This window comes from Notamacropus eugenii, chromosome 3, assembly GCF_028372415.1.
Source record: "Notamacropus eugenii isolate mMacEug1 chromosome 3, mMacEug1.pri_v2, whole genome shotgun sequence".
NCBI classification, from domain to species: domain Eukaryota; kingdom Metazoa; phylum Chordata; class Mammalia; order Diprotodontia; family Macropodidae; genus Notamacropus; species Notamacropus eugenii.
This window is the reverse complement of record NC_092874.1, coordinates 293,123,268-293,149,814: the sequence shown is the minus strand read 5'-3', so window position 1 is coordinate 293,149,814 and position 26,547 is coordinate 293,123,268. Positions and strand designations below refer to the sequence as shown.

The 26,547-nt window shown below is 44.5% G+C and overlaps 1 protein-coding gene across 24 annotated transcripts in view; it reads left to right on the top strand.

The window, feature by feature from the left end:
* The first annotated feature begins 1,080 nt into the window (after positions 1-1,080).
* RBFOX2 (RNA binding fox-1 homolog 2) overlaps positions 1,081-26,547 on the top strand; it is a 313,475-nt gene continuing 288,008 nt past the window's right edge. For 15 of the 24 annotated variants that reach the window (XR_011977409.1, XM_072655898.1, XM_072655907.1 and 12 more), the window contains exon 1: positions 1,159-1,479. Coding sequence is in view for 23 of the 24 variants with exons in the window: in XM_072655898.1 (XP_072511999.1) it covers positions 1,174-1,479 (306 nt within the window). In the remaining variant the exon portion in view is untranslated. Of the gene's footprint in view, positions 1,480-26,547 lie in introns of all 24 variants that reach the window. The other 9 variants (XM_072655909.1, XM_072655910.1, XM_072655905.1 and 6 more) reach the window with 1 other exon arrangement.

Here is a 26,547-nt window from a genome sequence, read left to right as displayed (position 1 = left end):
TCAGATCGTTCTGACTCCAAAACCAGTGCTCTATTAGCAGGGCCAGGTAGGTATGATAGAGACGGGACAAATTGAATCTAATTAACGGAGGGTTCAAATCCCAGCACTGCGGCTTGCTACGTAGTGTGACCTTGGGGAAGTCTCAGCAAATGAAAAGGTTGGGCCGAGTTAGACCCCTGATTGTATAAGCTTCAACCTGGGGGTGGGGCCCTGACAGGACCCGCCCCTTTTCTTTGTCGAGTGGCTCGCCTTAGACCTGTGACCCCGCCCCTGAAAAGCAGGTCCCGCCCCCAAAGGCGGCAGGCCACGCCCACCCCTTTCGCCGGCCGCCTCTGCCTCCGCCTCCTCTCCGCCCCTCCCCTCGGGATCCGTTCTGCCGCCCCCTTCCCTTTGCCCTAGCCCTCCTCGCCTCCCGGAGATTCCCGAAACTTGCCGATTCCTTCCCTATCGCGCCGGTCGGGCTCGATCTGGCCCCACTGACCGGAGGCGACGGAGATTGCCGAAGGGAACGGGCCCCGCCCCCTCCCCTCGGGCCCGCCCCTGCCGGGCTGCTGCGAAGGCGGCTCCGCAGCTCCCGGCCAGTCAGCTCGCTCCGGGTCCCGGACCCCTCCCCCAAATAAACATCCGCCCCCCGGGGATCTCGGACCCGCCCCACTCCTTTCCTCCGGTCTGGAGCCCTCGAGAGGTGTGTCTGTGTCTGGCTCTCAGGCGGCGAGGGTTTGCGTGTGTGACAAACCGAGCGCGCGGGAGGCTGGCCGGCCAAGCGGTGGGGGGGGGGAAGGCCTCGTGCGCGCGCGCGCCAGCAGCCGCGGGGGCGCGTGCGCGCTCTGTCCCCGTCGCGAGCCGCCCGAGAGCGAGGCCCAGACCGAGAGCGAGGCTTCCAGGAGCCAGGCGAGGGGAGCCCGGCCGAGCGAGGCGAGCGCGCCAAAGGCCGGCCCGTCGCGCACGCGCACGCGCACGTGCCCCCGCCCGCGTGGAGGAGTGTGCGCCCGCCTCGGGGAGTCGCTCGCGCGCGCGGGGGGCGGGGCCGCCGGGAGCCCGTGAGTCGCGACTGTCGCGCGGCCGGTGGCGGGGCGCGGCGCGGCCAGCGTGTGTGAGGGCGCGAGAGGCGGCGGCCTGTCGCGCGTGGCCCGGAGCGGCGGAGTGGGCGAGGCGGGGCCGGCGGGCGGGCGGATGGCGGAAGGGGCCCAGGCTCAGCCGCGGCCGCCGCCGCCGCCGCCCCCCCAGCCCCCCGCGCAGCCCGGCCCCGCGCGGGGCGTCAAGCGGGAGTCCGAGCTGGAGCCGCCGCCTCCGCCTCCCCCGCCGCCCGCGGGCCCCGGCCCCGCCGACCCCGGCCCGGGCAAGCGGCAGCGCACCGACGAGGGGGCGGAGGGCGCGGGGGCGCCGGCCCAGGTTCGGCCCGACGAGGGGACAGCGGCCGCAGCGGGAGCCGGAGCGGGAACAGGAACGGGAGGCGGAGCGGGAGGCAGCGGCATGCAGGTGAGAGGGACGGGGCGGGGCACGCTCGAGGGGGGCGGGGCCGGTGGGCGCCGGAATGGGGGAGCGGGACACCTGCGGGGGAGGGGCATCTGGAGCGGGGAGGAGGGGGGACACCTGGCGGGAGGCAGGGCATCTGGCGGGGGGGGGGGGGAGCGGGACACCTGGCAGGGGGCATCTGGATAGGGGGAGCAGGACATCCACCTTGACAGGGGGCATCTAGTTAGGGGGAGGGATACTTGGTTTGGGGCGTGCTTAGATTTTGGAGGGGCAACCGCTTTGGGTAAGGAGATGCTTGCCTTTGAAGACACTCATCGGGAAGAGCATTCTGTTCGGGGATGGGTATACCCTGATTTTAAAAGGATACCTGGTTTAGGGAAGGGGGGGCACGTGGTTGAACAGGGACAGGGACATTTGGTTTGGAAGCCGGTTACTCAGCTATTTGGAAGGCAAGGTAGCTTTGGAGCTTAGGAAGAGGGGCATTTATTTTTGCATAGAGGGACTTCTGGCTTGGGGAAAGAATCACCTGGTTTGAAAATAAGAATCTTTAGATTTTGGGGGGAATGCTAGTTTTGGGGAAGCAAGACATTTAGGGAATACCTGGTTTGTTAGGAACACCTGATTTTGGGGAAATAGAAACTGGGGTTCCCAAATCATGTAGGGAATGCTAGTGTTGGGGAATCTGACATTAGCTTTGAGAGACACTCATTTCGCGGAACATCCTTTTTGGAAAGATAACTTTTTGGAGAAGGGAACATCTGGTTTTGAGAAAAGGGAGGACACCTTGTTTTGGAGGTGGAGCACACAGATTTTGAAGTTTGGAAGGAGGGCTTTGCTAGATTTGGGAGTCACTTGTTTCGGGGGAATTATGATGGTGATACCTTGTTTGGTGATGGGAATGTCTAGTTTTGGACAGAGACCAAGGTTTTTAGAAGAAATAGCTATTTTTGGAAGGGGGAAATGTTTGGTTTTGGTGGTCCTCATTTTTGAAGAGGGGTCTTTTGGAGGTAGTGTGCTCAACTTTTGGGAAATGCTTTTTTGAGGGCAGTTCATTTTGGGGGAAGTGACATAGTGGAACATTGGGAGGGAGTTCTTAATTTGGTGGTGGGGAACTCAGTTTTGCAGGTGAGTGGATGAGGAGCCCTTAATTTTGGGTGGGTTATTTAGTTTTGGAAAGGGAGTTGAAGGGGAATTCTCATTTTGTATAAAGGGACCTGATCTGAAGAAGGGGGTGTTGAGGGCTAGAGAGAGAGAGAGCCCTGTATGGGTGTGTGAATATGGGTGGCAACTAGTGGATCGTAGAGATACTGAAGAATGAAAGATAGGAGAGAATGACTCTGGTGGGGTTGAGACTCCCTTTGGCCATCTCTTTCCTCTCTTCTTGAGGAGAAAGGAATGGGAATAAGCTTGGATATGTTGTTTGGGAACAAGCAGATGAACCAAGCAGAAGAGGACGAGAAGGAGGGGCTGTTGTGACTATAAGGGCCTGAGTACTCTGGGCCAGAAGGTCTACAAATGGAGGAGGTGGACTCAAGGAAGTTAGACAAGAGAAGAGAGGGATGGAGAATCTACTCCTAGAGAGAGTAGAAAGGGGATGTGGCTTAGGCTGTGGGTTAAATCAGTTGTGGGACTTTTAGCAACAGCAGAGTTTGGTACTGTGGTCACAGCTCGCTGAGCCTCCTTAACTTGGAACAGCATGTCTGCTGAGACTGAAGCCAACAAGCATCCCTCCTGTGCCAGGCTTGGTGCATCCCTTGGATGAACAGCCAGGCTTCTCACAGACTCCTTTCCTACTTCCTTGTCTTCAAGCCTGAAAGGAAGTTTTCTGGACCTTCAGGATTCTGAGATGAGAAATTAGGGGTGGAAAGAATGGGGAGTGTGGTGTTTGGTCTGTGGTACATGGTCTGAGGTCAGAGCCAGAGCACTTCGTGGTTGGGGAGAGGGGCATGGTCTCAGCCTGGAAAAGCCTTATTTAGTGTGAGAGGTGAGGGGTGCTGCTCACTGTGGTATTCACCCTGCTTGTGCAACCAGAAGTTGTTCAAACTGACCAGGGTGCCTTAGAAGTCTGGGCAGACCTTGAATGCCTTCTCAGCTTTGTTTCCTGATTTTCAGAGCCCTTACGGGCTTCCTGAGCCACAGAAATTGCTGTGCCCATGCATGGTACTTTTCTGTAGGATTCTTTGCTCTTCTTAAAAGACAAAATCTGTTCTCTAGAAGGTAGTTTTGTCCCGTTATGTGTTGATTTAAGGGAGATGACCCATTTGTTTACCTACTGTGCCATGGGGTCCCAGTTGTCCCCCCACATTGAGGGCATTTTTTCTTACAGGATTCTTTTGCTTGGTCTGCCTGTTTTGCTCAGACTTTTTACTTTAGCAGGGAGAAATACTACAGGGAGCCATAATCTAGGATCCTGGAAGCAAACTAGAAAGAAAGCAGTGGCCTCTCAGACCTAGAAGCTGAGGTGTCCCATCGTTGGTGTGAAAGCTGTATGCTGAAGGCTTGGAACTTTGACAGGGGTGCTTGACAGTTAGTTTCTGTAGGACACAGTTCCTTTGGTCTCTTGAGATTGTTTTTTTTTCTTCCTTAACCTCATGGAATGATCTCTCTTAAGACTGACTGAAGATCTTAAAGTTGTTGAGTCCTGGTGTTCTGGGACTTTGGGGGGATGCAGGAGAGGAAGTAGATTTAGCAGTTTATCTGCCAATTGTAAGTCTCAGTGTTTTTTTCACTGATGCTTATTTATTTACTTTTTAGTTCCTAAGTGCTCTAGTTACTGTAGCCCAAAGGCATGTCCGTATATTCAGGGCTTGCCAGTGTCCAGCTCTGGGCTAGGTGCTGTGTGGAATACAAAGAGGCTTTCCTTTTATAGAAGCTCCCAGAGGGGCCTGTTCATCCCGAGTGGTAGTGGAGTGGAGAGCTAGGAAGCTATCTCTTGAGCTCCAGGGAAAGATTTCTGGAGGAGGAAGAATTTGAGCTGTGATCAAAGGAGCCAAGGGGAAATAACTCAACAATTAGACTTAGCTCCCTGTGGCTCTTCTGGATCCTTGCTTTTCATTCTAATAGCAATGATAATAATTATCTTCAGGGTTTTATATATATATTTTACACACATATGTATTTATTGTAGTTCATTACCTTTTTACATAGAGGGGAAATTGCATGGGATAAGGCTGGAATGATCCCAGAGTTTGCAAGCAGAGGCAGGGTTTCAGATTCTAACTTTTACTATTAATTCTATGGCCTTAGGTATGCCAATTAACTCTTGTGGGCCTCAGTTTCTTCATCTGTAGAATGAGGGGCTTGGACTAGTTGATTTCTAAGGTTCCTTTCCACTAACCCTCCCTAATTTTGGCCAGTAATATCAACTCAAATAGAAATGGGGCCATTAACCATCCCTAAGGATGCCCATGGACTGCGTATTGACATGGGAAGGCATGGATCCACTGTATCTGTGTTCTAGTATATTTTTGTTTCCTTTGTTAAACATTTCCGAAGTTTGTTTTCATCTGGTTCTGGTAGTACTGTGGGTAACTACTTGTCCTTTAGAGCATGATCCTGACAGTGTTGGGGATTAGGGCATCTGTCTTATTGGCCCTCTGGCCTTCACTGTAGCAAGCTTTTTGATTATGTGGGTAGAGAACATCAGGGACCTTAGAACCCCTCCAGTCCAACCCCTTCGTTTTACAGAGGAGGAAATTGAGGCTGACAGGTTAAGTGACTTGCCTAGTAACATCTGAGACAAGACTTGAACCTGGGTCTTCCTGACTCCGGGTGTAGTGCTCTATTCACTTCACCACTTACCATCTACCTGTTTGTGTGACTACTGTTTTTGCATGTGAATACTATTTTACATAAAGCTTTCATTTATATAGGTGACTTCTGGGGGAGGAAACTCCACTTACCAGTGCAGGTCAGTCAGTCACTGTACGTTTATTATTATGCCTACTATGTGCCAGGCACTCTGCCAGGCACAGTGGAGATACAAAGACAGACAAGACAGCCCTGTTCCCTCAAGGAGCTCCCAGTCTGATGCGGGAGACAACACTGTGTACAGGTCAGCTCTGGATAGGAGAAATAGGAGGAAATGAACAGACAGAAGGCCGAGCATGCAGTGGGATTGGGAAAGAGCCTATGGAAGGTGAGATTTTAGCTGGGACTTGGAGGAAGTCAAGGCAGCTGGAAGGTCAGTGGGGAGGAAGAGGACCCAGTTTCACAAGGTCTGCAGAGGCACCTTTTCTTTAATCAATTGTCTGAGAGAGTTTCCTGGACCTTGAGAGGCTGTCACCTGTTGAGGATCGCACAGCCAGTATGTATTTGAGTCAAGACTTGAACCCAGGTCTTCCTAGCTCTGAGGCCTGCTCTGTATCCACTGTGCTACAATGATTCTAATATTATAAAATGTAACATGTGTATGATGCTTTAAGGTTTATAAAGCTCTTTAAATACATTATTAGTTCATTTGAATGTTACACTTGCCATGGGGGGATATTACAGATATTTTAGTCCCTGCTTTACAGAAGAGGAACCTGGGGTTCAGAGGATTGCAGTGAGTTGTCCTTGGTCACATGGTGTTGGAGATGGAATTTGGACCCAGACCTCTGGCGGGTGACTCGACTTTTCCTCTTCTTTCTGCTCCACGTGGATATGGACACTGCTGCTTGTTACCTGGTCAGCTCCTGTTCCTCCCTAAAATGTGCCCTCTGTGGTTGGCCCTCATCAGCCTAACCTCATGCAGTTTGTTTCTTATACAGCCTTAGCCCCTTTCCCTCCGTCCCCTTTCAGTGACTTCTGGGTATTTTGCGGAGTTTTTTCATAAGGAAATTACCCTTGTTGGGGCTGGTATGGGATGGTCCGTGGCATCACAGTTAACTAAATTCACAGTGAATTGAGTTGACTGTATTTTATCTTAATTGATTGTACCAGTGAAATCCATGGAGAAATACTGACTCCCAGTGATGAAGGCACCTTCATGAAATTCCCCTCCTTCTAAATGATAATGGTCATAGGATTTAGAGCTTGAAGAGACCTCAGTGGACATCTAGTGTAGCCTCCTCACTTTACAGATGAGGAAACAGGCCTCAGAGGGGGAAGTGACTGGGCCAAGGTCCTACATTTGTGATTCAGCCCTGGTCTTCTGACTGTATGTGGTGCTGTTTCTGAGACATATGGACCCTCTAACTCCCACTTCACAGACTGAGGAAGCTAGAAAACAATAGGAAGTTATTTTCTAAAGCGTTGAGTGTTTTAGTTTCCAAGACCTGGTGGTCAGGGGTTGGACAGGTAAGGGTGGGGCATCTAGGAAGTTGGATTAACTGTCCTTTTATAGTAAATCATTAGTTCCTATGTAATTTAGGAGAGTTGAAAACAATCCAGATGTATGTTGTAATCTTCAGTTTTGGAATATATCCCTAGAAAAGATCCTAGCAGCATCAGTCTGCGATACGTGAGAGCCTCCAAAAGAGGCTTCATAAGAGCAGTCCTGCCGGTGCCATCCCATGCTCTACAGCAGAACTGTGGCATGGGAGGGAAGAAGACACCTTGAACAACTGAAACGTGTTTGGGGAAAATGTATCTGCAAAGTTTGTTTTTTAATGATTCATTAGTGGTGTCATTCACTTTCCTGTAACACAGTGACAGTGAGGTGCCTCCCCTCCTGCCTCCCAATTTTGTATTCTTAGTGAGCAGAGTGGTACCTCTCAGCCATCAAGCACTTAAGAAATATTTGTTGAACTGAATATAAACCAGGTAAATTAGGAACCTAATTTAGGGAAGCCTCAGAAGGGTTCTTAGCTTGATATAGGCTAGCTTTTCTTTTATAAAAGTGGATCTTCCTAGAGAAATTTAAAATTTAATTTATGAAAAGGTAATGCAACATCTAGTGGACTTATATAGCAGGTAAAGCAAATCATACTTATGTTGTTAGAGCTTTTAGGTAAAACTTGTGTGGTGTGATGGAGAGGAGCTATTCTGGGCTGCATCTCTTCAACAAATGGATGTTTTTGTGTTTTAGATCACCATCCCTTCTCTAGCTAGCCATGCCCAGTAACAGGGAACAAAAAGAAAGGGAAGAAAGTATTTCCGGAAACCCTAGCAACCCCTCAGCTCTCCTCCAGTCCCCTGGCCCTGTCTAGACAAAGGAGGGAGGAAGGGAGGTATGCTTTCTCTCAGAGGGAGCTCTTCTATTTTCCTGTCTCATGGGAGGTCTTTCCTTCTTCCTGGGCTTGATTGGCGAGAGCTTTTGGTTTTTGGCCTTCGTGAGTGGACTTGAAATACAACATATTTTCATGGTTTTTCTTCTAAAAAACATTATAAACAACATCTTGCTGAACTTTATGATCCTTTGATTCATTGGGGAATGACCTTGTTTTGTAAGTGGAGAAAGAGAGGCACAGTGAAGTAGAAGTGACACCAGGCTTCCCCAGGAAGATAGTGAATGTGGAACTGAGACAGTCTATGTGAGGATTAAAGTAGGGTCTGAATTAACTTGCCTAGTATGAGTGCGTACTAAATGTTAGACAGTCAAACTAGGGGTACAGAGGTGAAAAGCTGCCCTTCATGGCTGTTCCCAACCCTGACTTAACTGACTTGGAGCAGCACAAACTGTTCTCTGTTCCCATCCCCTTTTTAGGGGTAAAGGGAGGCCAGTGTTGCTTGTGGCAGCACCTGACTGAGCACCCCATCCAGTGGTGGTGAGACCATAAGAGTGCAGCAACTCTTGACTTGGTTGGACGTGGGCCCGGGAGTGGGTTGGGACATGTCTGTGCCAATCTAGGTGGGAGTTTTTCCCACCTCATAGAAGGTGTATTCTGGTAGGAGATGTGATTAATGCCCGCACGTAACTTGGACACAGGTATATTGTGAAGATAAATTAGAAGGGAGTTCCAAAATGCATTATTTGTCAGGATGATTCCAGCCATTAGCCTTCTCTGAAGTCAGTCTCCCCATGGGTTCTAGTTTCCTTGACCGATGGTGAAGGCCACAGAGGTTAGCTAGTTTGGACATTTATCATATCACAAAAAAAGCTGGCCTAGGCCTCCAGCTTGTAGTACCTGGAGCAACATTTCACTTATCACTCTCCACGGGGCAAACAGGGATTGTGAGAATACATACACACCTGCATTCAATTAAGATTTGAGCTCAGGAAACCAAGGATCAGATTGCCTTGGCCCCCATCCCCCTACCAGCTACCTCCATTTCTGTTTTCAGAGAGCCTTCCTTTACCTTTAATGCTGACATCAATGGACAGGTGTTACCACCTTAGAATATTACACAGGACCTGAAGGGTTATAGTCTGCATATGGACCTGTAAAGCAGGCCCAAAGATCAAGCATCCCTGAGAAGAAGCTCAAGAAGAACCTAAGAATGAGAAAGAAGTCTGACAACCCCTTTCTGTTGTGAAGCTCTCTGGGAATCCCAGCTCAACACTCATGCAAGCATGGGACAGTGACAGAGCCTTCAGAAATCTGCTGAAGGGAGGACCCTGTCACTGCATTGGTCCCTGTGACCAAAGCACAGTCAGCTTAACATCTGATGAAACCTTTTCAAGCAGGAATCTTTTGGGATCTTATACCCCAAATCTGAATCCTTCCCTGCTACCCTCCCACTGGCAAAAGAAATTAGATGTGCCAACACAACCAGCAACTGAGAGAGACTCTCCTGAGATGAACACCCTGCTCATTTTCAGCCCTCTCAGTGATGGCACTGGATCAATGAGCCTGGCCCTAATCTAGGTAATGGTAGTATGTCTGGAAGTCCCTGGGCTTCCAATTCAGTAAGACCGAACTCAGACCAACTTATTATCAGCAGAAATGGGCTAAAACCTCATTACTTTTTGGGACTAGGTCAGGGGGAGAGAAGTTGAAGTTCTGCAGGAAGAAAGGATTCAGGCCATCACCCCAAGGATTAAATAAGTAAATATCCAATAGCAGAGTGGAGTTAGAAAGAGCCTAAAAGTAAAAAAGACCCAAATTTGAGTCTTAGCTCTAGCACTTTTTAGCTGAATGATCTTGGACAGGTCATGTAACTTTTGATTTTTCTGTTGATTCAGTGACCTCCAAGGTCTCTCCCATCTCTGATTCTATCAATAATTTGACTGTTAGAACTTTACTGAATAAGCTCATTAATGGGCAGAATAATTGTAGTTCACATTTTTAAAGCACTTTAAAGCTTAAGCAAATTTTCTTGACCAGTAGGAGGCAGACAGTTGAATTATTATTCTCATTTTCTAGATAAAGTGAGGGAAGTAGAACCCAAGTAACTTGCCCACAGTTACACAAGCCAGGACTCAAACTGAGCTCTTCTGGCTTCATGCTGATCTGCTTTTCACTCCATCATCTTTACTTGTCAGCCTAAGTAATCATAAAATGTGAGAGCTGAAGAACCAAGGTACCCACCCAGATTCAAACCTCAGAAGTAGATTTGTTCTCTCTCAGGATTCTTCAACAAAGCTGATGCTTTCTTCATTGGAGTTAAGGAAGTAATTTAATGAACATCAGGTATCAGACTTTGCACTTGCAGCTAACTTCCCAATCCACTTTATCAACCCCAAATTATTGAAATATGTCCTCGATTCATATGACAGGCCTGATGGGATTTGTCCCAATCCTGGCCCAAGCAGCTTTGCACAGCCCTCCTAACAGGATCAGCACCACTCAAAGGGGATTATCCAAACTGACCAGAGATGGATTAGATAATGAAACCTTAGCCAAGTAAGCTGCCTGCTGGTATGGAGCCTGAAGGAGAAAAGAATAAGTAACCCAATGCTTCTAGGGGCTACCCTAATCATTGGTACATACTCAGTTCCTCATCCCATCTGTTTCCTCAGACTCCAGTTACTACCATTTGTCTTCCATCTCTATGCCTTTTCTGGGCATACCAGAAATGTTTGTATCTAAATAAAGACACTGAGTAGAACTGTGTTCATATACAGAAACCAAAAAAATTTGAATAAACCTACTTACTGAAGTCACTGTGCCTTTGTGAGTTTTGGAAATCATGAATGCCTGTAACATCAAGGTGGAGAATTACCAGCAGAATCCCTGTTTACCTGCAGAGGATGATGAGTAGAATGCTGTTCTAGGTACCACAGGCTGGAGGCCTGGGCCAGCTTCCTTTACAAGAAGACCAAGGTCCCATTCTCTAGCTCCATTTTGTTGCTGTCACACATCGACTTGATGGGCAGACAGTGATGCTAAGGAGACTGGAGACCATGAGGGCAGCTGAATTCAGTGCAGGCCAGCACCTGGAATGGTCTGAGGAATAATTAGATTTGGAATCCTCTTCCAGTTGCATATTCACGACATACTTGTGCACAAAGCCTCTTTTGTGATGTTTTAGTTAAAAGAAGAAGCATATGCAACAGAGGGAGGCAGTTTGAGGTAGCCAGGTCTGGTTCTGTGTTGGTGTGTGCTGCGGCAGCAATTTTGGAGTGTGCTATCCTGGCGTGATCCTGGTATTCTTGATGAGAGTACTTGGCTAACCTGGAAGCCTCACCTTACCCTCTGTTCCCCTGATGATTCTTATTGTTGTGTTTGTCCTTTGTTGCTGATAGCCATTATGCAATGTGAATGTGATGTTTTTCTTTCAGATTTCTTTTCATGTTTGAAAAAGTGAGGAAACTTGATGGGTTGAATTCCAGTTTTGAAGGCAGATAATATAGAGTCGCTGTAGGCACCTCCCTTTCTGGCTTCTTATCCCAACCCCTTCCTGCTAGGTTGATGACTGCCCCCCCTTTTTGCTACTCTTTTTTAAAGAAAAAAATCTTTTTATTTTAAGTTAATAACCATTTAACAGCAAATCTGACCTGCTACTAGACCCCTTTTACCTCCTGCTGAGCATTAATAAATACTTATTGAGGGACTGAGCAAAGTAAAGCCCTCAGTACTGTTAACTGCCCAAATCTTGATTCTAAAGAAGAGGTAATTAGCACATTTTCTTTACCTTAGTAAGAGAGGCATGGGCGACACTAAAGGGTCTTGCCATTACAGTCTTCTTCATACAATCTCTTGACCACTTGGTCAGTAGGAACCAGTTTTGGTGCATAAGCTGTACTTCTTTTCATGGTGTCTTCTTACTGCAGGATATGATAACCACAGGAAATAGTATTTATTATAGCTGTGATCCCTCCTAGGAGTACCTGTGAGGGAGCTGGCTTTCCACTGACCTGCACCTTCCTTCTTCCTTCCAGCTTCTTTGAGAGCACCACTATCAAGATTGACATGTTTCAGCTCCTTAAGATGTATGTCCCCTTGTTGGTCATTAGTCAGAGATCTTACACTTAGAGTCCCAACAGTCGAATGTTTGTCCTGAGCATGCTCTATATCCTTTTGTGCTACTCTGTCATAGTCGCTGCTGAAATAAAAGGGGGCCATAAGTGCTGAGGGTCATTTTGGATTTTTCTTTGTTTCATGGGCTGTGAGCGTATGTATTCAGTTGTTCTTCAGTCATGTTCAGTCTTCATGACCCCATTTGGGGTTTTGTTGGCAGAGATACTGGGGAAGATTGCCATTTTTGTCTCTAGCTCATTTTAGAGATGAGCAAACTGAGGCAAACAGGGTGAAGTGACTTGCTTAGTCTCTTGAGGCCAGATTTGAACTCAGGAAGTGAGTCTTCCTGAATCCAGGCCCGGTTTTCTATCCACTGTGTCACCTAGCTGCCATGATACTCCCTCCAAAAAAAATTTAATTGCCAGGTGAACAGTCTACTGGTAGTGTTGTGTGTGTGTGTGTGTGTCCATGGGGATAGTGACTGCCTGACAGGGTGATTTTTGAGGATTAACTGTGATAACGTGTGTAAAAGACTTTGCAAAATTTAAAATCCAAATAAAATGATCTGAGTTCATTTGCCTTTTAGTATTATTTTTTGTTTATATGATTTGTAGTTATTGTGGATATGCTGCTTGCCTGGTTTTGCTTCTCTTTGCCTTAATTCTTTCAAGTCTGCCAGGTTTATATGGTCTTCTTTTCTTATCTAGCATTATCAGTTATGTTCCAGGAGCTGTGCCTCTTGGTATCAAGGAAACATGAAAGTGAAGCCACCTGTCCCTTCAAGAAGCTTGCCTTCTTGTACCTATTAAGGTACACACACACACACGTGTATGTATGCATGTGTACACACGCAGTCTCTGCAGATTATATACTGAATGGTACAAGATGGTTTGGGAGAGGGCTGACTAATCGCTTTGGGGAGCCGGAAGAGCCTTTTTTTAGTTTACTGTGGAAGGTGGCCCTTGGGCTGAATCCTGAAGGAAATGAGGAATTCCGTGAGCTAGAGGTTAGAAGGGAGGGCTCCAGGTGTGGGGACAGGGAGGGGGACTGCACCAGTGTAAGGCCCAGAGATGGGAGGTGGAGTTTAATGTGTCTAACAGCAAATAAGCCAGTGTGGCTGATGGAGAGAAGTATTAGGGTAAAAGACAAAAAAGGTGGCAGGGAATCAGGTTGTGAAGAGTAGTTTATATTGTCTCCCAAATAGTGGAGTGATGTCACTTTGATGGTTTTGGGAGGAGGATCGATTGGAGTGGGTCGAGGCTTGGGAGGAGAGCAGAGAGAGGCAGTAGTAGTTGTGGTCAGGGTGAGAAGCTGTGGCACTAAACTGGGCTGGGCATTGTGTGAGGAGAGAGAAGGGGATGGAGAATAGAAAGGAAATTCTATTGTATCTATCACCATGACTTGCTCAACCACTTTCTTTTCAGTTTTTTGCTTCACTTCTCTTATGAATGTTTGGGTGTATGTATATATGGCCTTTCTTTTTTTGTTATGGAGCGCTGGCCCTAGATCTTTGTTTACTTTTGTCCCAGGTTAGATCCTCCCATCACTTTTCCTGGCTCTGCTATGCGGGGCCTTTTTGGAGAGGAATCTCTTTTGGGGAGCCTCTTGCACTATGGTCTCTGAGTGAATAAAATAGCTCTGCTCTCCTCTGGCTTTTTATGCACAGATGTGACATTCTGCTGTTGTAGCTGGAAAGCCCAAGGCACCAAGAATATTACTCAAGTGACATTCTTGAATGACCAAATGCTGATAAGCCTTGTTTTTCTTCAGGGTAGAAAATGACTATCAAAGTTTAGAATTTTCATGTAAGGTGAATTCCTGGTTTTACTAAAACTTCATTCCTTAGCTAATTCAAGTTCTTAAATATAGCTCTCTGGGTGTTGTTTTCCCTTCTTTGATGCCAGCTCCTAGGTTTCTCCTCCAAAAAGGAAAAAAAAGTGACTTTGTATCAGGTAATTGGAAACTTTCTTCCAGGGTTGTGGTTTTTGAGGCACATGGTTTATTTCTCTTTCTGGCTACATTGGTTTTGTCACATTGTAACTGCTTCTGCTACAATCAAAGTACTTTTTAGTTTGGGGAATGGATGGAGAAAGTAGTAGCTATGTGAGGTGAATGGTGGACAGTAGAGTGGTTTTAACATGCCCAGCCCAGCTTTTGGGGTGGTGCTGGGTGGGGAGGGGTCAGGGGCAGTGTCCGGACGGTGGCCATTGCCAGAATCGGCCAACTTCGGCCTCTGGGAACTGACCAGGGATCCTGCTGCTTTTGGGTCATGGTGCTGAGGCTCATGGGAAGTTGTTCTTAGTGCTTTATTTTAGGAAACTTTTGCCGCTGGAAATTGGTAGCTATCCTGGGGGAGGGGTAGCAGTTGCTCTCGGCCGAAATGATGGCTTACAGTATTCTTACAAGAATGTCATTTAAGGAGCCCAACTCGGGTGTGTGGGCTGTCATGAGACACTAGGGCTTTCGGGCTACTTTTCCTGGAAATTGTTGGGACTTTTTATGGGACTTGCTGTGTTTATGTTGGATTCTTCAGGTAAAGACAGATGCTATATAACATAGGTAGCCCTCCTGACATGACTTAGAGACAGCTGTGGTGAAATGAAATGAACATGGCCTTGAAATCAGAGGATCTGATTCAAATCTCCCTTTTGCTGCTCATTAACTACTATGTGATATTGCACAGGGAACAGCTCTGAGCCTCAGTTTCATCATCTGTAAAATGGGAATGCTAATGCTTTTATTGTTTGCCCTATAGGATCATAGAGGTAGAGATGGAAGGAACCTCAGAGGGCATCTAGTTTAATCTCCTCATTATAGAGATGAGGAATCTGAAGCCCAGGGAGATGAATGGACTAGCATCATACAAATAATAAGTGTTAGGATTTCTGTGAGGAAGGTGCTTTGTCATTCTTTACAGTGTCCCAGAAATTTGAGTAGTTATAATTGTACAGAAAACAGTTTTGGTTCACTTAGTCAGTCATGGTCATTTTTCTATCTTGTTATGGTACATTGGAGAGAGCATAGGATTTGGAGTCAAAGGACTTGGGTCCAAATCTCAGCTCTGCCGAATATGACCTGTGTGGCTTTAAGTGAGCCAGGGGATCTTTCATGTCTGAGATGAGGGGGTTGGACTGGTCGCACAGGCCCCTCCTGCTTCTGATCTCTGCATGCATGCTCTGTGCCCTCTAGCAGTTAGGGATCTGTTAGCCATTCTGGATGTCATAGGTTTTGATTGGAGAAGGAAAAGGGACTACGCATGTTTAATTTAGCATTTCACCCTTTCTCCTCCTTCCTGGAAGAAAGCATCTGCTTTTCAGACTTCCTGGTCCCCAGTCAGTTTGAACATGTCTATCTTCAGCAGCTTCCACCTGCTGTTGGTCTGTTCCCAGGGGAGAGAATAGCAGAGAATAGGATCAGATGGTTTCTGAGTTGGGCTTGGCAAGACTGGAGGACGCTCCCTGGTGGTCCTGAGTTCCCACAAAACCTCCCATCATTGATTGGAACCTGTGAAAAGGCCTTGTCACTGTCAATGCCTGGCACATAGGAGTGCAGATTATTCTACAGCTTCACGAAGTCCTACAATGGTTGCTTCCTGCAGTGGTGGGGAGGAGGGGGCTTTGGCAAAGATTGCTGGGAAGTTACTAGTACTATCTGTGTCTGCAACCCCCTTGCCTTATGCTATTGTGTGCGTGTGTGTGTGTGTGTGTGTGTGTGTGTGTGTGTGTGTGTGTATGTGAGAGAGAATGAGAATGAGTTCTGTTATTGATAGGCAGACAGACAGACAGACATACAGGGGCAGAGGCTGCCAAATTGAAATGTGTGAAGGACTTGTTAGAGTGGTGTGATGCGAGTGCCCAACTGTCTTTTGTGTTGGTCATTTCACACACAAATTTACTGGAAGCTCTTGTGTGTGTATCTACGTATCAGAGACCAAAAGCCTCAGTCACAGCTAATACCAGGATGATCTGACTTTTAATGTCCACTGGAGAGGTAGTGTGTCTTATGAGGTGCATGATGCCTGGCACAGAATAGGTGTTTAATAAATACTTGTTGATTGATTGAAGAGATCCATGGACTTTGAGGTCAGAGTTCTGGGTGCTTATTCTTTGTGTGGCCTTGAGTAAGTCACATTATTGCTTTGGGATTCATTTCCCCAGATGTAAAATGAAGGGATTGAAAAACTAAGGCCCCTTCCACATATGGGGTTTTATAATTTCATATTTTTCACCTGATGTCTGACATATTTGCAAAAATCAGTTTTGTGACTGGAAAAGTCAGTGTTTCTTTTGGTTGATATCAAGGATTTGGAATTGGAAGAAATTTCTTGTCACTTTCACCTCCTTCCCTCTGCCACCCCTTACTCCCCTCATTGATTTCTGCACTGTAAGCCACTCTTTATTTCATTATAGTGTGTCTCTCATGCTTAGTGAGTGACTTATTCTGATGAAGATGGCCACATGGGATAATGTAAGGAGGAACATTGGATGTCGAATCAGAAGACCTTGGTTTTACAACACTTTTATCAGTTGTATGACCTTTAGCAAGCTAGTGAACTAATCTTTCAGTTTTCTCTTCTGTCAGATGAGAATGATAACATTGACCTTGCCTGTCAGTCACATGAAATATATAACAGACATGAAAGCACGTCGTAAACCTAAACATGCTATGTGGATGGATATAGGATTAGTAGTAGCTGTTACTGACAGATTCCTCCCTTGCTTCCAACCTGGAAGCATTTTGTCTTTGGTTTTCTTGTTGTAGTTATAATTGATGATTAACTGATTGATCTGGACATTAACTAGCTTCAAACTTTATTTAGTATTAACACATGCATTACATGCATGTATGCATGCATCAGTCTTTCAGAGAGGTACTTCTTAGGGACCTTTAATGATTTTGTTCAGCTGTATTTTAAAGCCATGTTGAGATTAATAGGTGGCTGCATGCAGTTTTCTCTTATTTTTGTAGAACTTTATTATATACATAAAGTATCATATAAAATATAAATTATATAAAGTTTTATGCTTTACCATTCTTTTTCTAGATTCTTTCCCTCTCTTCAACCTCTCCACCACCTATTGAGAAGGCAAGCAATATGATATCAATTATACGTGTGAAGTCATGTAAAACACATTTCCATGTTAGCCATGATGCAAAAAAAAAAAAAGCAAGAAAAGTAAAGTTAAAAAAATATGCTTCATTGTGCATGTGGTTCATCAGTTCTCACTTTGAAGGTAGATAGCATCCTTGATCATGATGCTTTAATTGTCTTGGACCATTGTATTGATCAGAATAGCTAAGTCATTCACAGTTGATCATAGTACAGTTTGCTGTTACTGTACTGACTGTTCTCCTGGTTCTGCTCACTTCACTTTGCCTCAGTTCATATAAGTCTACCCAGGTTTTTTGAAACCACTCACCTCATCTTTACTTAGAGCACAGTAATATTCCATCACAATCATATACCACAACTTGTTCAGCCATTCTCCAATTGATGAGCATCCCCTTAATGTCCAGTTTTTTGTCATCAGAAAAGGGCATGCAGTTTTCTTTAACTCTTGTATGTTTATCTTTGTAGCAGCAATTTGAAATAGATACTGCTTGTGGGCTGACTTTTTCTGTCTTTCGAAGCCCCTTTTGAGACTCATGTTTCTCGTTTCATTGGATGGGATATAGAAGTTAATTGTCCTCTTATGCTTTTGTATTCAGTGTGATTTTTTTCTTTACTTGGTCTTTTAGTGCTGTTGTTGTTCAGTCATTTTAGTTGTGTCCGTTGTGTCCAATTCTTTGTGACCCCATTTGGGGTTTTCATGACAAAGAGGCTAGAGTGGTTTGCCATTTTCTTCTCTACCTCATTTTACAGACGAGGAAACTAAGGCAAAGAGGTTTAAGTGATAAGCCCAGAGACACACAGCTCGTAAGTGTCTGCAGCCATATGTGAGCTCAGGAAGATGAATCTTCTTGGCTTCAGACCCAGTACTTGATCCACTGTGTCACCTAGCTGTCTGTTTTAGTGTTCTAGTGCTGGGGTCGCACACACACACACACACACACACACACACACACACACACACATTCTCTCTTTTTCTCTGTCTTGTTGATTGATTTTAATTTCATAGAACCATATAGCTGGATTGAGCCATAAGAGATTGTTTAGTCCCAGACTCCCCCTCCCCCCCCAATTTTGAACCAAGGGCTCTTAAATCAAAGGTTAACTTTTTGTATGTGCTGGACCCCTTTGGTAAGCAGTCTGTTGAAGCCAATGGACTACTTCTCAGAATCATGGTTTTTACATGCATAAAATAAAATACATAGGATCACCAAGGAAATAAATTAGATTGAAATAAAGTTATAAAAATATTTTTTAAAACCACAAATTCATGGACCTTGGGTGAAGAATCTTGAGGGTTTTTATCTTTACTAGCTCTATAGTTAGAAAGTTCTTTATGTCCAAACAAAATCTTAGGTTTCAGTATTATAAAGATGTGTGATTTCTCCTGTGCAAAGTTGTACAAGGTTGATTGCAGCACTGATAGGTCTTAGTATTAATTTTGGAAATTTAGAAATTTTAAAAATGCCATGGCTGAAAAAAGTCTCCTCCTGTGGTTAATCCTGTGGTAAGATCCTTAGGGAGGTTAGTCCTAGGCCACCCCTGTACTAGGTAGTGGACTGATGCATCTTCAAGCCCTTGCTTAATGCCCTTCTCCCTTGGTAGGAGGACCACAGAGCTTGTGCTATTTTGGCCATGACTCAGAGAACCCAGGGACTTCAGTGGTTTTGCTGGATTTAGTGTAAGCTGGTTTCTTGTTATTTTATTTTCCATGGATAGAGAGGATAAATGCTCTGTACAGTTCATTGTTTTGGATTTGTGATTTTGTCCGTGTGGACGCTCTGATGATAAAAAGTGCATCCCACCCCTGTTACCCATTGTCTTATTATTTTGTGCTGCTTTTGTCTCTCTCTTTATGCAGATACTATGGGGGTGGGTGGTGGGGGTATCTTCCAATGTTTTTTTGGTCTTTATGCAGGCCTCTTAACATTACGTGGGTACCAGTGAAACTCAAGGGCCGTCTGTCTGTTAATCTCACTCTTATTCTATGACTGGCTCACCATTTCCTACCCCCATGCATAACTATTTTATGACATTTCTTGTGCATGACTCTTGGTTGGTAAGGTGCATATTTACCTGTGTCTCCATTGCCTTTTGGGGGACCCCAGATTTTGCTTCTTTGGAGAGGATGGTATATTGTGGTTCACAGCTGCCATAGAGTGTCTCCCAAAGAGGAATCATGTGAAAACAGGGCTGTTATTTAAGGGAAAAGTTTGGTCTTGGGAAAAGCACTGAATGATTTTTTAAATGCATTACAGACTGTTTTCTTCTTTTTGACAATGGGCCCAGTCCATTGTGCTTCTGCAAGATCTAAGATGTGTTCATTCATTAGCTCTCTGGGCCTCCCATCAACTTACACATCAGTCTGGAGAGTACTCATCATTCACTTGGTAGGTTGAACTTTCTTGAATGATCATGGATGTTTTTAGAAGGCTCTGCAATATTCTAGGGCTTGATAGAGTTAGTAAAATATCATCATAGGACCATTTAGGAGACTTCCCCATATTTGAGCAATATTTCTTCCCTTTGGATTATGCACTGGATGTCACTGTGTTAGCAGTCACTTATTAATAAAGTTCCTTCCTGAGGGGTAACCTTGCGGTAGTCCCTGGCCCAAGGGGCTTGTATTCTCCTCTGTGACAGTGCAGGCACCTTGATTGAGATTGCTTCCCTGTTTTATATCTTGCTTAACAGGAATAATTGATATTATTGAACAGATATTTCTGTTGCTTCTTTGAAAGAATCTATAATGATTTTGGCATAAACATCAGACATACTTTGTAAGAGGAGAGCTCTTAAGGCTGCATGTTGCTCTGCTGAATCAGATGCTTTCTATGGTAATCAAATATTGAACAGGAGGGCAGCTGGTGATCTCTACATCTTTTGGTCAGTTATATGTTTGCAATGGCATGATCAATTACAGAATATCATTGACAAAAGCCTGACTATTCCTTTCTGCCCCTTATGGTCTGTGTGACTTTGGGCAAGTCTTTTCACCTCTCTGGCCCTTGGTTTCTTATTCTGTAAAATGAGATAGTTGGACTCTAGGTTCACTGAGTTCGTTGCAGCACAAAACTATGATCTTATGATTCTTCTCATACTACACTATGCCCTCAGTATATAGGCATAGATTATATTCATAAAGATTTGAATTGCCTGTTTGGCCATGATTTTTTTCAGCATTTGATATCGTCCTCTCTTTCACATATCTTGAGAATCATCTCTCCATGCTCTCAGTATTATTACCCATACCAGCAGCTGCTTCCAGTACTTAGTGCAATGCTCAGCACATAATAAGCACTTAATAAATGCTGGTTGACTTGATTCTGTGTGTGTGTGTGTGTGTGTGTGTGTGTGTGTGTAGATATAGTTTTCTCTAGCTATTTTTTCCTCCTGTATTTGTTTTCTGTACTCATAACTCCTGCTTCTCATGTTAGCATATCAGGATCTGCAATGCTACAGTCAAAGAGTGGTATTGCTATCATTGATGGAGAAAATAATTGATTATAAACGTTGTGAAAGATCTTTTTCATTTTTTATCTGATTGTCTTCTTCCCAAATTCACCCATAAATAGTCTGGCTTAATTGGGTCTCTCACCAAGCTTTCTATTAACTTGTTTTCCCCTCAATTGCTTCTCACTGTTTTATGAGGTGTTTCTGCTCATTATAGCCTATCTTCCATAAGATTTTACAAACATATTTTTTAAGCCATTGTGCCCTTGGCTGCAGTTCTCTGCTTAGCAAGAAGGTCAATTTCTTGTGTGTTTGCTGAGGCTAAGTTGGTTTCTAGGTTCTTTTTGACCATTTTCTTTTGGTAATTACATAGGTTAAATTTCCTTAGGAAATGGTGCTAGCCCATGACTACATCTATTCCTTTTTCTGTTTCCTATTTTTTATAATCAATAGCTTATTTAAATAGTTCATGTTGGAGCTGATTTGTCTCATTCATAGTCTTTTAATTTGGTATTTATTTTGATCTTTGCTCTAACAAAAGTCAGTGGTTTGTATAAATGGAATTGCACTTTGCGGTGGCGGAATTTAGGTTCTAAAGTTAGTGTGTAATGTGAAAGTCATATATAGTAAAAATTTTTCTTTTTATCAGACCTCTGAAATCACTCATGAAGTAAAGTATCCATGGTTATGTCCTTGGACAATTGAAAGGAAGTTGAATTCAGAGTCTTGAATCTGGAGTGGTAGAGATACATCCATCTCAGGGATGGGTTTGCCCTGAGGCAGGGAGGAACCAGCTCCTCAGAAAATGTCCATGTGCTCACGGTATCTGGGGAGCCTTTTCAGCCCCCTTAGAAACTCTGGACAAGATGTTAGTCTCGTCTAGGCTTCCATATGTCCAAAGCCGTTCACCAAGTTCAGCATCATCTGACATGTTGGAATAATGTAGGCCAGAGTCAAGCCAGAAGCAAATCTTCAGAATAAGGACTCGTTCTAAGGTTCAGTTGGTGGGACTAGGGCCATAAAGTTAGACCCAACCAACCTCGGGGCTGGAAAGAATGCCAGGTTCTCCTTTCTCTTCCACCTTTTGCTTCCTGCAGGGGTTTTGTCAGACATCAGGGCTGGAAGTGGAGGTGGGGAAGGAGTGGGTGGGTGGTAATTTGATGGGAGCTTGTAGTGGCAACTCTGAATGTTATCTAGTTTCTTCTCATTGATGACTGAAGCTGCACTGGCATTGGGCTGAGTCTGCAAGAAATGTGGCATAGTGAAGACCCACTCTTTGGTGCTGCTGGATGTTTTTGTGTTTGTAAGCCTGTACAATCATATGTATGCCTGAAAGTGTCATGTATAGTACAGTATTTGAATTCTTTTTCTATTTTTTCTTTTGCTGAGCACAGAGTTGAATTTGTGTAAGTTATAGATGGGTATAATGCAACTGTAAAGTAGAGACAGCTGTTCTGGAAATGACTCTTGTAACTAATTGTTTCCTGTCTGCTAAACTAGTCAGTTTAATTTTTTATGTGCTCACTATGTTCAACATCTCCCAGATTCTTTTTAAAAAGAGTGTTCATGATAAATAGACATTTGTCCCTTAGTTTCTTGATTCCAGGTTGTACATTTTCAGCATCTTCATCTTTGCCTGTATTCACATCAAAGTCATTGAAGATCAAAGTATCTGTTGATTGAATTTGGAGGGTCTCATCAAGTTTATTCACCTCATTCATTCTTTGCAATAAATGTTGGGGCATAATCTGCAGTTAACTTGATAGGATTGGTTATCTTTTCATTTAAACTTCTCCTGAGTCCTGCAATATAAAGTATGTAATAAATGTTAAACATATTGTGATTTTTTAAATAAAATGACCAGGTGTCTCATGAAACGATGTTTCCTGCTGCTTTTGGATGTATGATTAAAGAAGTGTTAACTCCTCCTTCATGTCTTCAAGAAGAGAGAGCCACATCCACAGAATGGTGAGCCATATTAAGTTGTGTGGATCAAATGAGATAATGTACGTAGAGTGTTTGTAAATGTCAGCTCCCTCTCAATCCAATTTAGATTTAGTTATGGCATTGGAGTTGATCCTGGATTCTTAAAAATGAAGCTAGCAGACCATAGACCCTGGCAGGTCTCTTGTCAAGCTGGAAAGATTTGGAGTCCCATCCTCATGGTGCCATGAGTTTTGTCTCCTGGTTGGGAACTGGCCTGCCTAGGGTTGCATAGGCTTATCACCAGAGGGTTGGGAGGGCCATAGCATCTAAAGAAATAGCTTCCTGTTGCTTTAGAGTTGGGGGTGGGGCAGGGCCTGCGATGGGCATTGGTGCTAGGTGTCCTTATCCTGTTCAACATGTGAAATGTTGAAGTGTCATTATTATTAGTGAGGTAACAAATCTCTTAAGTCCCCGGTGGGCATGCACCAGGTCAATGTAGTACCTCGTGCTGGTTGGCTCTGACTTTTAGAGACATCTCAGTCAAAGATTGTGTCAAGTGAGAGAATTGGCCATAAACTGAGTGGTCACATTCTTTCATCAGCAAGTGGATTTAAAAACCTAGGATTTTCCATGCATTCACTCAGAAAATAAGAAACAGTAAGAAAATAAGCACAGTTGGAGTTCCTTCACTGTGATATGCCAGGCCTAGAGGCCTGTGGGCTACCCGAGTCTTCCCTTACCTCTATCGGAGGTCTTCGGTTGGCCAAACCGGATGCTCGTATGAGAGAAAGGACGTTCCAGAGTCGAACAAGGGTTGAGCTTTATTTCAGGGTCTAGTTACAAGTGCAGGGGAATTCTTCCTTAGGAGGGAGCGAAGAATCTCCCAAGGAGGCAAAGATCTTACAATAAGAGATTGGAAGTAGAAGTGTAAGTGGGGAGAGAGGGGAAGGGGAGAGAGGAGAGAGGAAAAGCGGAGCCTTGTTGTCCTCACACGTGGCCCCTCCGCCCAAGAGAACTTTCAGGCTTTCCTGATCCTACTTAAGCTCTCCAGCCGCATAGTTTGCATCTGAATACCGTGCCTGTTAGGTGTGCCCAGATCCGGGACAATCTCGAGGGTGGGGAGAGCTCTCTCCCATCACGTTTCTCACGGGAAGAGGCGGAAATACACGAGATAGCTCGGTTCACCTCGATTCCCAGTCGTTTCCTGGGGGGGCCTCGTGAGAACTCTAAGATTTAGAAGTTCCCACCTTTACCCGCCCGACACTGTCCACATGGAATTGAGCTTCCATCCCCAGCAGTGATACTTTTCATGCCAGCTGTGTGGAGGTGCCTGTATCTGTTCTGGTCCACTTTCATTATTGGTGGAGACTATTCACTGGTCTCTGAAATGAGGTTGGGGGTGAAATGTGAGGAACAAAGCTTTCCTCACTGATAGGTGACCCTATTCCAGGAGGCATGTTCATTTGACTCTTGTGTTTATAATGAGGTTCCAGATTGGAAGAGTTCCCTACTTTCTCTCTTAAGTCTTCCAGGGCACCCAAGTCTGTAAGCACTGGTGACTTTTTCTGTTTATAATTCACAGCAAGGCATTCTGGTGCTTAGTGGAGGATTTCAAGGTCAAGACTCTGAATCTCTATTTATTTATTTTTATTTTAAATTTTTTTTTTATTAATTTATCTTTAGTTTTCAACATTCACTTCCATAAGATTTTGAGTTCCAAATTTGCTCCCCATCTCTCCCCTCCACTCTGTCTAAGACAGCATGCATTCTGATTACCCCTTCCCCCAATTTGCCCTCCCTTTTCTCATATCCCTCCCTTCTCATCTCCTTCCCCTCTATTTTCTTGTAGGGCAAGATAGATTTCTGTAACCCATTGACTATATGTTTTATTTCCTAGTTGCATGTAAAAATAATTTTTAATATTCATTTTTAAAACTTTGAGTTCCAACTTCTCTTCCTTCCTCCGTCCCCACCCCCCAAATTGAGAAGGCAAGCACTTTGATATAAGTTATACATATGTAGTCATACAAAACACTTCCATAACAGTCATGTTGCGAAAGACTAACTATATTTCCTTCCATCCTATTCTGCCCCTCATTTATTCTGTTCTCTCTTTTCACCCTATCCCTCCTCAAAAGTATTTACTTCTGATTAACCCCTTCTCCTATTTGCCCTCCTTTCTATAATCCCCCTGACCCCCTGCTTATCCCTTTCCCATATACTTTTTTATAGTGTAAGATAGATTTTCATGCCAAATTGAGTGTGCATGTTATTCCCTTCTCAATCAAATCCAATGAGAGTAAGGTTTACTCTTTCCCTCTCACCCCACCTTTCCCTCCATTGAAAAAGCTTTATCTTGCCTCTTTTATGAATCTCACTTTATTTAACATTTATGTAGTCAGACATTTTATGTTTTAAAAGAGATGGTCCTGGTATTGGTTCTTACTTTTCCTTGTAACATTATATGGTATGTAACTCTCCAGTCCTCTAGAACATGATGTGAGTCTAGAGGTGATGTTGTTTGCAGTATAGAAAGACAGTGGGTGGGTGATGTAAAAGCAGACCCCTCCAAATACTTGTAAGAAATGACTGTAGACAAATTCTGGAAATGCAGAACCCACAGAATGATGGAGTGAAGCAAATCTTCAGCCCAAGACAGCCTGTAAGGTTGACAGGAAGCGTCTATTGCGCCAGACTGGGAGCAAAGCGCAGTGCAGCTCATGCTGGGCTGCGTTGGCACAGATGGGGCCTGAGCAGGCCTCGGGGGCCTGAATCATTGGCAACTGTGGTGGTTTCCAGATTTCTCCATAACACTGAGGACAACTTGGAAGGTCAGTGGAAAAAGCCTGTTGCACCTGTGTGAGAGAGTAGCATGGTCTGGCCCCAGCCCTGGGCCAGTGGAGGGGGCAGCAGAGGCTATGGTGGTCACAGTAGCAGCAGGGATGGCTGTTTCTGGAGCTCTAGGTCCATAGATTGTGGGGGGATTGAGTGGTGACCAGATGGGAATAGTAGGGATCTCTTTGCTCGTGCTGAGGTGGGATTCTCTTGTTTTGTGCTGCTTGAATCTAGGTCACAGTCCTGGGTGGTGGTTGTGGGATGAGAAGGAGTGCTGGCTTGATGGAGCTTATGGCAGTGATGGAGAGGGAATCCTCACAGTTCCAAGGCAGAAAAGAGTACTTGAGGTCACTCACAGACCAGAGCACAGACCAGAAGAGGAGTAAACACCTCTCTTTTGATCATATAACCTTGGAAGAGTTGAAAATTTTCAGGTCCCTAGAAGTGTATCTGAAAATAGCTACATAAAACCACTGAAGCTTGGTACAGTAACCCACACCTTCCCTCCTCCCCCACTCCACTGGAAGCAGAGAACTGGCTTGACAAAGAGCTCAAAAATTAGTTAATTGGCTTGGGAAATGAACAAACACTGGAAAAAAAATCAGACTATAATCTTACTTTGGTGACAAGGATGATCAAAACATAAAGACAACAAAGTCAAAGCTCCTACATCCAAAACCTCCAAGAAAAATATGAATTGATCTCAGGCCATGGAAGAGCTCAAAAAGGATTTTGAAAATCAAGTAAGAGAACTAGAGCAAAAATTGGGAAGAAAAATGAGAATGATGCAAGAAAATCATGAAAAACGAGTCACCTGCTTGCTAAAGGGGACCTAAAGAAATGCTGCAGAAAATAACATCTTAAAAAAATAGACTAACCCACATTCTCCTCCCAATGAGGAGAAGAATGCCTTAAAAAGCAGACTGGGCCAAATGTAAAAGGAGGTGCAAAAGCTCACTAAAGAAAATAATTCCTTAAAAATTAGAATGGAGCAGATGGAAGTCAATGACTTTATGAAGGAATTATAAAACAAAATCAGAAGAATGAAAAAATAGAAGATAGTGTGAAATATCTCATTGGAAAAACAACTGACCTGGAAAATAGATCCAGGAGAAATAATTTAAAAATTATTGGACTGCCTAAAAGCCATGATAAAAAAAACCACAAAAAACCTAGACATCATCTTTCAAGAAGTTACCAAGGAAAACTGCTGTGATATATTAGAGCAAAAAAGTAAAACAGATATTGAAAGAATCTACCCATCGCTTCCTGAAAAAGATTCCAAAAGAAAAACTCCTAGGAATATTGTAGCCAAATTCCAGAGTTCCCAGGTTAAGGAGAAAATATTGCAAGCAGCTGGAAAGAAACAATTAGAATATTCTGGAAATACAATCAGGATAACACAAGATGTAGCAGCTTTTACATTAAAGGATTGGAGAGCTTGGAATATGATATTCCAGAGGTCAGAGGAGCTAGGATTAA